The 16,156-nt window shown below is 38.0% G+C and overlaps 2 protein-coding genes across 2 annotated transcripts; both read right to left on the bottom strand.

Annotated features, from left to right (window-relative positions):
• Positions 1–6,138: 6,138 nt before the first annotated feature.
• Positions 6,139–7,528, bottom strand: LOC132175128 (ethylene-responsive transcription factor 5-like). The gene has a single exon (XM_059586965.1). The coding sequence runs from the start codon at positions 7,170–7,172 to the stop codon at positions 6,186–6,188; it is 987 nt and encodes a 328-aa protein (XP_059442948.1). The 5' UTR covers positions 7,173–7,528; the 3' UTR covers positions 6,139–6,185.
• A 3,275-nt stretch (positions 7,529–10,803) lies between these two features.
• On the bottom strand, positions 10,804–11,412 carry LOC132174044 (uncharacterized). Its single transcript, XM_059585757.1, has one exon. It carries the CDS (start codon positions 11,410–11,412, stop codon positions 10,804–10,806), a length of 609 nt encoding a protein of 202 aa, XP_059441740.1.
• Between the last annotated feature and the right edge of the window lie 4,744 nt (positions 11,413–16,156).

The following is a 16,156-nucleotide window of genomic DNA, read 5'->3' as shown; positions in this document are numbered from 1 at the left end:
TGATGGTTGGCTTGAACTAAACTCGCTTCTTCATCACGATGGGAACCGGCAATCCGCTTTCCATCGTGGATTTCAGCACGCCTTTCCCTCTCGAGCCTCTCTTCACGCCTTTTTGCTCGCCTTTCCTCACGCTCTTGGTTCCTCTGGCTATTACGGCCTTTAGCAGCTGTGAGCCTTATAGCCAGGTCTTCATTCTGCTTCTCCAGAGGCTTCATGGACTCGGTCATCAGCTTCATCAATTCTACTAAATTGGATGGTGGTGCACTGGAAGCTGCTGCAGTTGCCCGAGTACTCACCATACTGGATTAGTGGCCGGTAAGAACTGATGAAAATCAGGGTTCTCACAGACGGCGCCAAACTGTTGATGCACAGTTTTCTATATGATGACGTGGCACACCTAACAAGCTTGATTTGACCAACGCACGAATGATTTGAACTGCACAACAAAGAATAAAGAAGGATCGAAGTGACCGAGGGTGAGCCGGCATGAACACTCCAATGCCTAAGTCAGAATGGGGAAGAGAAGGGATATTAGCAACAACTACAAAGCTTAGATAACGAGAGTTGTGATTACCTTTGCTTTGATAATATGACTTGTATTTATAGGCAGGGAAAGAATTTGATTTTCCACACATTCAGGAATCTTATCCCTTGATATCAGCTGAACAAACATTTGAATGAAGGATCATGTTTATTAGTTGCTCCATGATTTTAGTGGCCTGAGATTAGAGGATTAGCCTTGTAACTTTTAGGCCATGCTAAATTAGAGCGTCCGAGTGGGACTCGATCGCTTTTGTGATCTTAGATATCAACTAACATATCTTCATTGATATATGTAGGATCTGGATTGTAAAAAGATATGACACCTTAATAAATAACAAGATTACTTATTTATTAAAAGCAGCATCTTTCAGGATATCGGAGTTCTTCCCTTTACCGAGACCTGTATGTCCTGAGTTAATCTCGGACTTCGCGGTCTTGGCTAAGGGGGTCTCGGATTTCATGGTCTCGGATACGCAAGTCTCGGATTCATGGTCTCGGATACGCAGGTCTCGGATTCAACAGTCTTGGGTCCAGGTCTCGGGCTTGGGCTTCCTCAGACTGGGCCTGAGGACTGTTGAATAAATAGTGGGCTAATCCATGACCCAACAAGTCGTAACAAATGGTATTAGAGCCACATAATAACGTCAGGCCATGTGATACTATATCATTGCATGATTGATGTGGCTCTCACGAGAACGTCAGTAGTTTAAAAGGGAGAGTTTGTAACACTCCGGTCTCATATTGGGAAGATGAGGAGTAGCTCACATAAAATGAGTGATTTATAAAAATAGTTATGAGTGTTAAGTCTCACATTACCTAGTTACTAGATAAAACTGAGCTTTATAAGGAATTTTAGATAAGTTCCAAATTGACTAGTCATTTTGATGTGATAATGTAAATGTGGTTTGCGAACAATGTGGTAAGAGATTACTCCAATTTCACAATACCAAATATCCATCAAGAACTTTTTTAGTCAAACAATTAAAAGTTTGTCTATTTAAATGACAGTTTTCCCTCTAAAGATTTATCTCCCAGTCATACAAAATTTTCGAGAAACTCCTAGAGAGTTAGTAAGAGATTAGGGTCCAAGGGCATTGCATGATACTACACAAGGTGTTGTGATTGCACAAATTAAAAACGACACAAAGTCTAGCACTGGAGATTGGTAAGGATTCACTATTTGAAAATATGACCAACAGGGAGTTGGAGCAGAGGCACGTGAGGAGCCCGCCGTCCTACAATAGTGTATGGTAAAGTTAATAGGCAGTAAGGTTTACTATATGTATTGTAGTTAGTTATTCTTTATATTAGTGGAATCCTACGTCTGACTACCTTAGAGCGGTTTTTTCCTTGGTGGAAGGGTTTTTTTTCTTCGTTATATATATATATATATATATATATATATCATATTTTTATTTGCTGAAGATTGATTTATATTTATTGTTGGCTTGATGAACTAACACTACAAGTTTTGCAATGTTTATATTATAAAGTATTGTTGTTTGTTGGTTGTTTTTCTGCTACATATTGAGGTCTATTTTGGATGAATTTTCAAGCTTTTTCCATATTTTGGTCTTTTACCATTCAAAAAATTCAAAAGTACGTTTGAGTATTTTATCCAATCGGTCTATTTTTAACTTTATATAACTTTTTATGCAATAAAAACACTTCTAAACTTTTGACGCAATTTTGAACAAACTCAAAATAATTTGTAGCTTCTAGAAAGAAGAGAAATGTAGTAGAATAACTTGAACACGTGGGTTTACAAGTGCACGTTGACTAGTCAAAGAAGTTTGAAACTAGCAAATTTTGGTTCTTTTCAAATTTGTTCTTGGATAAAAAGATGACAAGGCTGATTGTTTTTTTTTTTTTTTCTTTTTCCTGGTTCAAGAAGTCAAATTTGAAACTCTAAAAAGCACCATCTAAGGCCCAAAATTCGCATAGACTAGGTTAGTGCTTTGATCCTTAGTAACTAATGGGGTTGACCCCTAAACCAATCACTACATGCTAATTAACCTAAAATTTAACTAGCGAGGGCGGTGGTGAGCATATACTAGAGTGTAAGTTCGAATCTACGTAATAGAGAATCTCCACATAAGTCTCATTAATATTAGTATTTTTGAAGTCTCATTGATGCCTTGATAAAGCTGGGTCAAGTTATGGCTCATTCGGACTTGAGGAAGCATAGAGGTTCTCAGCGAGTAGAAGCTATTATGGTCTTTTCGGCCTACCCTTTTTGAATTTTTTTATTTTTTTATTTTTTAAAAAAGTTAAGATAAATGTGTTACAAAACTTTATGCTATTCCAAGTGAAATGATAGGTTAAAAGCCATTGGATCACATGCAATATTACCACAAATAGACATGAATATAGTTGTGGGGCATGGCTTGATCACTAATTTAACCCATGTTTAAGACTTGGTAAACTCTTGGACTTAGTTTAAATCATCATTGGGAGTAAGTGAAATGAAGCTTTCACTACTTTCACTTCACTTGCTCCCACTCTAAGAAATATTTCATTTATATATATATATATATATATATATATATATGTAAAATAAGAGTAGTAATTTATATAATATCGGTGTGCATGAACAATGTGCACATCAGTATTATAATATATATATACTGTTTAAATATTATTTTAATTATATTTTATAATATTATAACACCGACGTGTTTGTTATATAAATCATTATGCATAAAATAAAAATTAAAAAAGCCTTAATTAGGTTGACGTAGTCAAACTATTTTTTATTTTTAATAGAAATTTTTTTTTAAAAAAAAAAAAAAATTGGTGGTTGAGACAGTTGAAGACCAAGGAAATGAATTATACAACGGCGACCATTGACTATTTCCTCTGCCTCGCGGCAATAAATAAAATTCCACCTGTGGTTTTGGGTCAACATAATTAGCTTGACAAAGTTTTTATTTTTTATTTTATAATAAGCTTGACAATGTTACTCTCTCGACTACATGTGAGGTTATAAGAAAATGAGCTGAGCGGAGTTGAACAATTCTAATGGCTGCGTGTCGAGGTAACGAAAAAAAATATGTGCAAGCAAAGAAAAGTTTAGCATAAGAGTTCGTCGGAGCAGTACTGTGGTAGGACATAGGTATGCTTAAGTTAGTATAGCTTAGGAGAATATTGTTAGAAAAGTGAAAATAGTGTCCAAGAGGAGACGAAAGTCCCATTTTTTACTCGGGTCTATCGACTTTTTATAGCAGATTTATCATCATTATTGGCCATGTGACATGCCCTCATTGGTGGCTGTTTTGTTGTTGCATTCCTAATTAGGTCACATGACTCTCGTAATAGACCACTTCGGTGCTGATTAGATAATTTTCTCATTATATAAAAATATAAGAAATATATGGTAATTTTTTGTATGAGCCAAACATAATTTGTTGAGAATTGAAAAAATTAGTTTATATATCCTAAAAATTCCAGCCTATAGATCAAGAAGACCACTATAAAATATAGTGTATGGAGGTGGGAAAGTGAAGTATATTGATCCTGAAAATGCAATCCAATTTAAATAAACAAATAATAATATTCATATTATGTCTACCACCACCCAACAACCTCCACCCTTCTCGGCAGATTGCAGCCACCATCCAACAATTTATATCACTAACTCCCATCTTCCCACTGAAAATCTTTAATTTTCAACAGGTTTAGTGTGCATGCACAAAGTTTTTCAGTCAACTTCGAACCATGTGCTCGTCTTTGAATAATGAAGAAGTAAATTTGAAACGGTTAGGATGACAACGATGAACTCTACAAAACAAGAGTCATAAATTATGGCAAAAGATAAATGTTAAACACACTCACAGTCTCACTTTCACTCCCGCTACTACGAGGTGGTGAAAATTAATTTTACGTTTTGAATGAATTATTATTGAATTTTGGATCCAAAAGTAAAGTTTACTGTCATGTCATATAGAATGTGAGAATGACGTTGCATGTAACATTTTTCTTAGCAAAAATGACGTTTCTCCACCCAATTTATAAGGCTGGCCAAATGGGGCGGGTGGGTATGAAAAATAGTTGTGAAAGGCCCAAGGGCAAAATTGTATTTTTACACATATCATGGAGGGCATAATGGACATTTTATGCATTCGTGGTCCAAATTAATCTTATCAGCAACAAAGGGTAAGGGTGAAGTGAAAGGCCCTTATAGTTTTTGGAGATACATTACAATATTTTAAAGTTTGAAAAGAAACATTATAAATTGAGTGATAAATATAATTTCCTCAATAAATCACATCACCTTAATTAACCTCACTGAAGTACAGTATTTATCAAGGGCTAGAATCTCTTGCCATTCATACCTTGCTGATTTCTTTTTTTTTTGTAATATCTAGTATCAATTGTTTGATCTCATTGTTGGAACTGGTGGCTCATATTGATACCAGTGGAAGGCCAAGTAGACAGGAGTAAAGTGAATGTAGCGATTTTAATGTAGGCAAATTGTCGAACCATGTTAAATCTGTGTTTCGACTCTCTTTCTTAATCTCTCTCTTTTTAATTCTATATTATTCATTAATTATTGTGCACGGTAATAACATTCATTCTAATTGTATTTCTTATTCTGATTGGACCCATTTTACTAATTAAAAAAAAGGTAGGAGAGCCAACCAACTATGACTACCTTATTTGAACTTGATCATAATAGCACATAGTCGCTCGAAACCAATGACAAGGGACACAGCCAGTAAGAAACCACATGTGACCCAACCCCACTAAATAATAATAATAAAAAGTTGGTTTGTGTATAGTTGATTCTCAAATAAATATGAGAAAACTTTATTTTAGACTCCTGAATTACCATACATTTTGAGAAGGCTCCACAAATTTTAAAAACTCTCAATTCAACCCCCTGAACTTTCAAGTTGATTCAATTGACCCCCTCCGTCAAATTCAATCGTTAATTCCTAACGAAAATGATTAAAAAGACCAAATTACCATTTGATTTTCTTTTTTTTTTAAAAAAAAAATTTAATTTGAAATTAAGTGTAAATTTGAAATTTTATAAAAAAAAGTTAAGAGTATAAAAGTCATTTTTATCACTTTTAACGTTTAAAATCTGACGGAATGGGCACAATGCACCAAATTGAAAGTTTAGGGAAAAAAATTGAAAATTTTTTTAATTTAAAAAGTCTTTTCAAAATGCATAATAATTCAAGAATATTAAGTGAAATTTCCCATTAAATATACGATCTTCTTCTATATAGCTTTCTTTTAATATGCAAAAAAATTCACTGTTTTTATTTTAATTTTTCCTATATGTGAAAACGTAGATGTCGTACGACTCATCTAGAATAATAGTCTTTAAGTTGTTTTTTTCTTTATTTTGAATCTTAATCCTCGGTTGTGTCTGAAGTCTGATACAACTTCAAGTTCAATCCCCATAACCTTTGTAACTTATAAGCTTTGTTCAATGGATTGTCGAAACTTTACGTACCATGCAAACGAAGTTACCACCTTCGACATCTCAATGCTTGTAATACCTTCTTTTTTTTCTTTTTCTTTTTTAATTCGAAACTTTTCTGATGTAATAATGCACAAAGAGAATCGATTATATGTGAAAAATAAAAAATAAAGGAATTTGATAACATATCCACCAGAAATCAAAACAATCATACAACCATAAGCTGTGTAAATCCAAACGGCAAGTGAGGGGACAACGGAGACAACGGAGGAACGCTGAAAACGCCTTTAACATCACACTCCCACACCCACGTCCAACTCGACGGCGTCAAAGGTATATCCCCCGCACAACTAGAACTAGAACTAGCGGTGTTTTGGTGGGACTCTATCGACCTCTCCTTCTTCACCACCACCGTCTCCTTCGCTGCTTCCTCCTCCTCACGACGCCGTTTTCTCTCGCCAGATGTGGCCTTCGTTTCTAACTTCCCGGCTTCGAGTGGGAAGTTGAGGATGGCTTTTGAGCCGCGGAGCTTGAACGCGGCTCTGTCGTAGGCCTTGGCGGCATCGATAGCCGTGTCGAAGGTCCCCAGCCACACGCGCGAGCCGCGACGGTTGGGGTCTCGGATCTCCGCCGCGTACTTGCCCCACGGCCTTTGTCGGACCCCTCTGTAGTGCTTTTTCACTTCAACACTTGGGTTTTCCTGTACGGGCAGCGACGGTTCGGATTGGGCATTCGGGTTCCCAAATTGGATCCACTCTGTTTTGCTTTTGGCCGGGAGCGAGATCTTCAGCGCCGGTTTCCGATTCGTTGGAGACCCCGACTCGAATTCAAAGGAACAACTGCTGTTGGGTTGGGTTTGGGAAGCTCTGAGATCCACCAACGAAGATTTCGCTTCAGATTCGAAGCACCCGTCGGTCGATTGCGAGGTTGAGGTGAGGGATTTGGGCGTAGTGAGGTCGATTATTTCTGGGTTTGCTTGGAATTGGAAGAAATCAGCGTCGAAGGTGAAGTCGAAGAAGTCGTCGGAGCTGAATGGGTCTGGGATTGCCATGGAAGAGCCGGAGCTCGAAGCTTGGGAACCGACAGAGTCGGACAGGGATTGAGACACAAAACTACCCACTGGAGAGGCCTCACCGAGCAAGTGAAGCTTAATAAGCTCCAATGCGGAGGAAACTCCTTCGCATGGGGTCGCCATGGATAACAACTGAGCGTCAAAAATCAGAATAGCTATGAAAATGTTGCGGAAGCACAAGAGAAGAGAAGGAAGAAGGTTTTGAATTTGTGAAAGGATGAGAGTGGAAGAGGCAGTGGAAAGATATATATATAGAGAGATCGAAGAGGAATTTGAATTTCATTTCAGAATGTCAAAAAGAAGAAAACACTTGGTTTCACACCACCTTCGACGTTGCAAGCAGGAAACATCGTCTAGAAGGAAACTTTTCTTTCGTGGATCTAATGCGTACGTGTACAAATGTTTTATGATTATTATCACCCTCCGATTGTCTTTGTTGGAACTTTGAAGTCAAATTTTAGCATCATCGACGGCTGATATTGGAGCATCTGTTCTTTCTTCTTTGTTTCTATTTGAAGCTTGCTTGTTCATTTGCTTTGGGGGATGGTTCTGAAAACTGCATGCGGTGAACGAAATAAAATAATAAAAAATAATAATTAAATAATGAGAAAAGTAGAGTGAGATAGATTCAAATCAAATGGATAGACACCGAATAACATTTCTCATAAATGATTAATAATAAAATAATAACTTGTGGTTGAGAAAAAGAGCATGAGAAAGAGCCAAAGAAGGGCGTCGGATTTGGTCATGACTAATTTAATTTAATTTAATTCAAAGAGTTTTATTTTATATTTTTTCTAAGAAACATTCTAGAGGTATTGCCTTATGATCCTATCATAACTCCACAGTTAAGCGTGCTTCTGCTGGAGTAGTATCAGGATGGGTGACCTTTTGGGAAGTCTGGCAGGTTTGGGGGAGCCAAAAGCAGACAATATTGTGTGTCATTGAGGTGAGGTATTACAAATGGTATTTGTAACGACCCAGGGAAAAGCGCTAACCACATCTGCGCTATTACCTTAAAAGGACTAGTCAATTTGGAGTTTCCTTAAAATTTATTATAAAGCCCTTTCACCTAGTAAATAGGCAATGTGAGACTTAGCACCCGTGACTATCTTTATAAACCACACACTCTATGTGGGCTTCTTCTCATCTTCCCAATATGGGACCGGAGTGTTACAAACTCCCACTCTTAAATTCCTGAAGTCTTCGTCAGGGTCACATCATGCAGTGCTTCAGTACCACATGACCTGGCGTTACTAGGCAACTCTGATACCACTTGTAACAACCCAGAAAAAAGCGCTAGCCACATCTGCGCTATTTCCCAAAAATGACTAGTCATTTTGGGGTAATAGCGCAGATGTGGCTAGCGCTTTTCCCTGGGTCGTTACAAGTGGTATCAAAGCCATAGCCCAGCCTGAGATGGGGGGAGCATGCATAAGCCCATGAGGGTCGCCAGCGAGGACGCTGGACCCTAAGAGGGGGTGATTGTGATGTCCCACATTGCCTGGGTATGAAAAAGATGATGTGTGAACTAGTGCTTGACCCTTGAGAGAATTTCGAGGGAAAAACTCAATGTCGAACTCTCCCAGCTCAATTGCCCAGTTAGCTAATCTTTCCGATAGATCTAGCTTTCTTAAAACTTTCTTCAAAGGGTATTCGGTCAATACCCTGATAGTATGAGCTTGAAAGTAAGGTCGGAGTATTCTTAATGCTATAATCAAGGCGAAAGCCAGTTTCTCCACCTGAGGGTATCTCTCTTCAATGCCTCTCAATGCTCTGCTTATAAAGCATACAGGCTTCTGAATTCTTTCTTCTTCTCGGATTAGTGCAGCGCTGACAGCCGTTGGAGACACGACTAAATATAAATATAGTATTTCTCCGGGTATTGTCTGACTTAACAAAGGTGAGCTCGTTAGATACTTCTTTAGCTGTCCAAAGGCTTCTTCACATTCATCAGTCCATTCAAAAGCCTTTCGCAAGACTTTAAAAAATGGAAGGCACTTATCGGTTGACCTTGAAATAAACCGATTTAGTGCCGCTATCTTTCTCGTCAATTGCTGGAGCTGCTTCAAATTTTGTGGAGACTGCATGTCTAAGACATCTTGTATCTTCTCAGGATTAGCTTCTATTCCTCGGCTTGATACCATGTAACCGAGGAACTTTCCCGATGAGACTCCAAACGCACATTTTGAAGGATTCAACTTCATCCCGTATTTCCTCAAGGTTGCAAACGTCTCTTGCAAGTCGAGTACATGGTCTTGTGGCAGCACACTCTTGACTAGCATGTCATTGACGTATACCCCCATATTGCGTCCGATCTGGTCTCGGAACATCTTGTTTACCAGCCTCTGATACGTTGCCCTTGCATTCTTCAAACCGAAGGGCATGACTTTATAACAGTACAGGCCTCGGTCAGTTATGAACGCAGTTTTCTCATGATCTTCTGAATGCATGTATATCTGGTTGTAACCAGAGAAGGCGTCCATGAAGCTGAGTAAGCCATACCCAGCAGTTGAGTCCACCAATGCATCGATGCGAAATAATGAAAATCTGTCTTTTGGGCAAGCTTTATTGAGGTTAGTGAAATCCACGCACATCTTCCATTTCCCATTGGATTTTTTGACCAATACTACATTGGCTAACCGATTAGGATAAAAAACTTTCTCAGTGAATTGGGCCTTGAGAAGCTTCTCTACTTCCTCAGCTATTGCCATATTCCACTCCGGAGCGAACTTCCTCCTCTTTTGCTTGACTAGCTTCATACTCGAGTCCACATTGAGTTGGTGGAGAATGTCTTCAGGGCTAATTCCAGGCATATCTTCATGGGTCCATGCGAAAACTTCTAAGTTTCGTTGCAAGAAAGCGATGAGACTGTCTCGGACTTTGGGACTGATCTGTGTCCCAATCTTTAAAACTTTGTCTTGACTAACCTCCACTTCTTTTAAGGGCTCGGCTGGCGCTCCTTTTGACTCATTTCTGCCTCTGCCTCCTACTGTACCGATTATTATAAGAGTCGGATCCGAGGCCTTCTTGAGAGATGTATTGTAACATCTTCTCGCCTAAGTCTGATCTCCCTTTACTTCTTCGACTCCTTCTTCCGTCGGGAACTTCATCATCAAGTGGTATGTTGAAGTTACGACCTTCAACTAATTCAAAGCAGGCCGACCGATGATGGCATTATAGGCACCGGGTCGGTCAATAATCAGGAAATCTACCATTACAGTCTTCTGCTTTTGTGTTGTCCCTGCTGTTATAGGGAGTGAAATGATGCAAATTGGCTGGACTTGCTCCCCTGCGAATCCGACCAGTGGGAAACTAAATGGTTTTATCCTATCAAGATCAATACCCATTTCTTTGAAGACCGGCCAGTACAGGACATCAGCCGAACTCCCATTGTTCACCAAAATTCTATGGATCATATGGTTGGCCACTGTCACTGCCACTACTAATGGATCGTCATGTGGCTGCATTTCCCCCTAGCATCCTCTTCCGAGAAAGAAAGAATCATTGAATCCTTCTTTGAAATTTTAGAAGGTCTTCGCACCGTAAAGACCTCTTTAGTCTGTGCCTTTCTTGCATAAGCCTTTCTGGCCGAGTTGGACTGTCCTCCACCAGTTATTCCTCCGGCAATAATGTGGATTTTGCCTACCACACCTTGGCCCCGAGGGGGTCTTGGATCCTCTCTTGGGCCATCCTCCCAATCGCATCTCGGCTCTCGTCCTCCAACGTCTCAGTTTGCATCTAACAGGAGGGGCTATTGGTGAACTGCGTCCCGATTCCTTTCTTCTGCAAGGAACCTCACAAGCCTTCCATTTCTGATGAAGGTTTCGATCTCCTGTCGTAAGGTTATACAATCTTCTGTCAAATGCCTATGATCATTATGGTATTCGCAGAACTTCATTCGATCTCGCTTTCTCGAATCACCCCTTAACTTACTCGGCCACCTGAAGGTTGGGTCTCTTCTAATTTCCATAAACACTTCATTGACCCCGGCATTCAAAGGCGTAAACCTTCTATCTTCGCGGCTCCGTGGTTCTATCTTTGGAAAGGTTGGTATAGTCTTCTTTGCTACTTTCTTCTGGAATTTCCCTTCCTTTGGAGTAAACGTTGCAGGTAGCTCCTTTTTGACATCCTCTTCTCGGTCTTCTTCCTCCTGACCTTTCGTTAGAGCCTTAATCATTTTCTCTTGATTAATATACTCCTCTGTCTTTTTGATGAACTCGCGAAGAGTTATCTCTGTCAAACTCTTTGATACTTCGGCCATTAGACGCCCATTCGGCCGAACCCCATGCCATAATGCGGATAACACCGTTTGATCACCTGGATTCTCCACCAGCAGCTTTTCTTTATTAAACCTGAGCATGAAATCCTTCAAGCCCTTTCCTCATTTCCCTGACGAAGGAATAGTAAACAGGCGGAGTGTTTCTTCCTCTTCCGGGTTGCTAGTAATTGACTCAAAAAGCGGCGTCCGAGTTCTTTGAAATTATCCACCGATTTGGCGGGCAATCTGGCGAACCAATCCTGAGCAACTCCTTCTACGGTGAGGGGAAAGATTCTGCATACGATTTCATCCAGAAACCTGTGAAGGGAAAAGTGAGCGCGGATGCTTTCGATATGTTTAGAAGGGTCGCCATTGCCGTCAAACTCCTTGACACGAGGCATTTTGAAGTTGTCAGGCAAAGGAAAACTCAATACTCGATCGGTGAAAGGCAGGTCGGTGTTGTCCATAAGCTCTCCTCCAAGGCTTTTATCTTCTTTGGCAGTCAGCTTGCGAGTTAGCTCCTTGTACTTCCTTTTGAGATCTACCATGTCAGCACTCATCTGGGTCTCATTTCAACATGAGGTTGCTCCCTTCGAGGCCTAGTATGCTGAGACCTCTCTGGGTTCTCCTACTCACGACGCTCTTCATTCTGGACAGTAGTATGATGGCTAGCTTGAACTGAACTCGCTTCTTCATCACGATGGGAACCGGCAATCCGCTTTCCATTGCGGATTTCAACACGCCTTTCCCTCTTGCGCCTTTCTTCATGCCTTTTTGCTCGCCTTTCCTCATGCTCTTGGTCCCTCTGGCTATTACGGCCTTCCGCAGCTGTGAGCCTTATAGCCAGGTCTTCATTCTGCTTCTCCAGAGCCTTCATGAACTCGGTCATCAGCTTCATGAATTCTGCTAAATTGGGTGGTGGTGCGCTGGAAGTTGCTGCATTTGCCCGAGTACCCACCATACTGGATTAGTAGACGGTAAGAACTAATGAAAATTAGGGTTCCCACAGACGGTGCCAAACTGTTGATGCACAATTTTCTGTATGATGATGTGGCTCGCCTGACAAGCTTGATTTGACCAACGTATGAATGATTTGAACTGCACAACAAAGAATAAAGAAGAATCGAAGTAACCGGGGGTGAGCCGGCATGAACACTCTGATGCCTAAGTCAGAATGGGAAAGAGAAATGATATTAGCAACAACTACAAAGCTCAGATAACGAGAGTTGTGATTACCTTTGCTTTGATAATATGACTTGTATTTATAGGCAGGGAGAGAATTTGATTTCCCACACATTCAGGAATCTTATCCCTTGATATCAACTAAACAAACATTTGAATGAAGGATCATGTTTGTTAGTTGCTCCGTGATTTTAGTGGCCTGAGATCAGAGGATCAACCTTGTAACTTTTAGGCCATGCTAAATTAAAGCGTCCGAGTGGGACTCGATCGCTTTTGTGATTTTAGATATCAATTGACATATCTTCATTGATATATGTAGGATTTGGATTGTAAAAAAATATGATACCTTAATAAATAACAAGATTACTTATTTATTAAAAACAACATCTTTTAGGATATCAGAGTTATTCCCTTTACCGAGACCTGTATGTCCTGAGTTAATCTCGGACTTCACGGTCTCGGCTAAGGGGGTCTCGAATTTCATGGTCTCAGATACACAAGTCTCGGATTCATGGTCTCGAATACGCAGGTCTCGAATTCATGAGTCTTGGGTCCAAGTCTCGGGCTTGGGCTTCCTCAGACTGGGCCTGAGGACTGTTGAATAAATAGTGGGCTAGTCCATGACCCAACAAGTCGTAACAAATGGTATTAGAGCCACATAATAACGTCAGGTCATGTGATACTATATCACTGCATGAGCGATGTGGCTCTCACGAGAGCGTCAGTAGTTTAAGAGGGAGAGTTTGTAACACTCCGGTCTCATATTAGGAAGATGAGGAGTAACTCACATAAAATGAGTAATTTATAAAGATAGTTATGAGTGTTAAGTCTCACATTACCTAGTTACTAGATAAAACTGAGCTTTATAAGGAATTTTAGATAAGCTCCAAATTGACTAGTTATTTTGATGTGATGACGTAAATGTGGTTTGCGAACAATGTGGTAAGAGATTACTCCAATTTCACAATACCAAATATCCATCAAGAACTTTTTTAGTCAAACAATTAAAAGTTTGTCTATTTAAATGACAGATTCCCTCTAAAGATTTATCTCCCAGTCGTACAAAATTTTTCGAGAAACTCCCAGAGAGTTAGTAAGAGATCAGGGTCCAAGGGCATTGTATGATACTACACAAGTCACTTGAAGAAGGTACTTCAAGGAAATCATTGAGTAGATCTCTTGAGGGTTGAAGAAGCCAACAAGGTGTTGTGATTGCACATATTAAAGACGACACAAAGTCTAGCGCTGGAGATTGGTAAGGATTCACTATTTGAAAATACGACCAACAGGGAGTTGGAGCAGAGGCAAGTGAGGAGCCCACCGTCCTACAATAGTGTATGATAAAGTTATTAGGGAGTAAGGTTTACTATATGTATTGTACAGGGCCAGCTCAATGTATTTTGGGTCCTTAGGCAAAACTTTGAAATTGGGCCTAAAAAATTTTTTTTTTAAGTAACAATTTTTTTTTTTGAAATTGGGCCTAAATTTTTTTTTTTTTAAGTAATATATATATATATATATATTATTTAAAAATTCCTCTTCTCGCTTTTTGAGATGCAAAATTTTTGATTAAGTTTTTATATTCAAGATTTTCTAATATCTTTTTTTTAATTGATAATATGGCTAATCCATTTAATCTCTCTTGTGACATTGTTTATCTTAGGTAGGATTTTATCAATTTTAATTTTGAAAAAACTTCTTTCTGCAGAAGCAACTGTAACAGGTATTGTCAATAAAATTCTATAAGCGATACATGCATTTGAAAAAGAATCAAGTCTTTTTATATAATTTAATATGTCAATTGGAGCACTTTCTTCTATTTGTAAAATTTCTTTTAAAACTTTTAGTTCTGAAAATAAATCTAAACCATCAAGATCATGTTTTAGGAAGCATTCTAGATTAAGACATTTATTTTGCAAACTATCATCATCTAGTGATTTTAATTTCTTAAAATTAAATAAAAAACCAAAAATATTTTCTTATATTTGAAATTGTTCAAACCTACTTTGAATTGAAGAAATAGCTTGATCTACTATATATAAGAAGTAATCAATTCTAGAAGATTCTTCAGCAGTTTGTGTTGTCTCATAATTAGCATTCTCATCAAACTGTTTCTTTCTACGAATTACACGTTTTTCACGAAAAACATGTTCTATTTCCATTATGGTTGCAATCTCTTTAGATGAAATCATAGCCGATGCAAATCCAGTTTCTCTATAAGTTTTAAAATAGGAAATAAGACCTTCTAATTGATCTATAGCAACATCAATATGCATGTCTTGCGATTGGAAATTTTTACTAACAGTATTAACAGCAAATAAAATATCATACCAAATTGTCATACTCAATAAGAATTCAAAACTTTCAATCTCATAGGTTGCTAAACAATTAGCTTTACTTTTTGTTTTAGGATCTTCACTTGTTTTTGCTAATTGTAGCAGAGCCTCTTTTATTTGTGGAGTTTGAAATTTTATTGCTTTTATACTTTCAATCCGACTTTCTCAACGTGTTTGTGATAATGACTTAAGAGTTAAACTTGGCACATTATCTAGTAATATTTTCCATCGTTTTGTGGATGACGAAAACAAAGTATATATACGTTGTACAATTCCAAAAAAAGATATAGCTTTAGGACCTGAATTAGCAATATCACATAGTACAAGATTAAGACTATGACAACCACAAGGTGTGTAAAATGCTTTAGGATTTATATCTAGTAGTCTTTTTTGCACCCCTCGTTCTTTTCCCTTCATATTAGATCCATTATCATAGCCTTGTCCTCGCATATCACTAATGTTAAGTTCAAGTTTTTTAATTAACCCAATCATTTCAATAAAAAGACCTTCTCCAGTAGTATCATCTACTGTTATAAATTCTACAAAATGTTCTTCTACTTTTATTGGATTTTCTGAAATATTAACACATCTTAGAATGAGAGACATTTGTTCTTGATGACTTGCATTTGGGGTACAATCAAGTATAATTGAAAAATATTTTGCTTCTCTAACTTTTTCAATAATACTCAATTTTACTTCTGTTGCTAACAAATGTATCAATTCATTTTGTATATTATGTCCAAGGTAATGATTATGAATTTTCCCATCTTTAATACGGCGAATATGCTCTTGCATTACTGGGTCAAATTCTGCAATCATTTCAATTAGACTTAAAAAATTTCCATTATTTTATTGGTAAATCTTTTCATTTTGTCCTCTAAATGCCAAATTATTCTTACCAAGATTCTTTACTACAGCAATAATTCTCAATAATACTCTTTTCCAATGATCTTTCTCTTTGTTGATTTGTTCTTGGACATTTTTATCAATTGTTTTATTTTTTAATAATCTCATTTCTAAATCAATCCAGTCATTCATGTTAGTAATATGTTCATTGGTTGTTTCATGACTTTTTAGTTTAGCACTAAGATTTTTCCGGTCATTAGTTCATTCATTAGCTAGTTGCATTCTATTAGGTTTTGAATTAAACAACTTGCAACAAAAACAAAATACTCTATCTACATCTTTTGAATAGACTAGCCATTTTCTATTATGTTGCTCTCCATTTGATAATTTTCGTATATAATATGTATTAAAAAAATGCCTAGCTAGAGTTCTCATCTTTAGGAAAATCTATAGTATTGTATCTTATTGGACCATTTTCTACT

Source organism: Corylus avellana, chromosome ca3 (genome assembly GCF_901000735.1).
Source record: "Corylus avellana chromosome ca3, CavTom2PMs-1.0".
NCBI lineage: Eukaryota > Viridiplantae > Streptophyta > Magnoliopsida > Fagales > Betulaceae > Corylus > Corylus avellana.
This window is presented reverse-complemented; position numbering and strand designations above follow the sequence as displayed.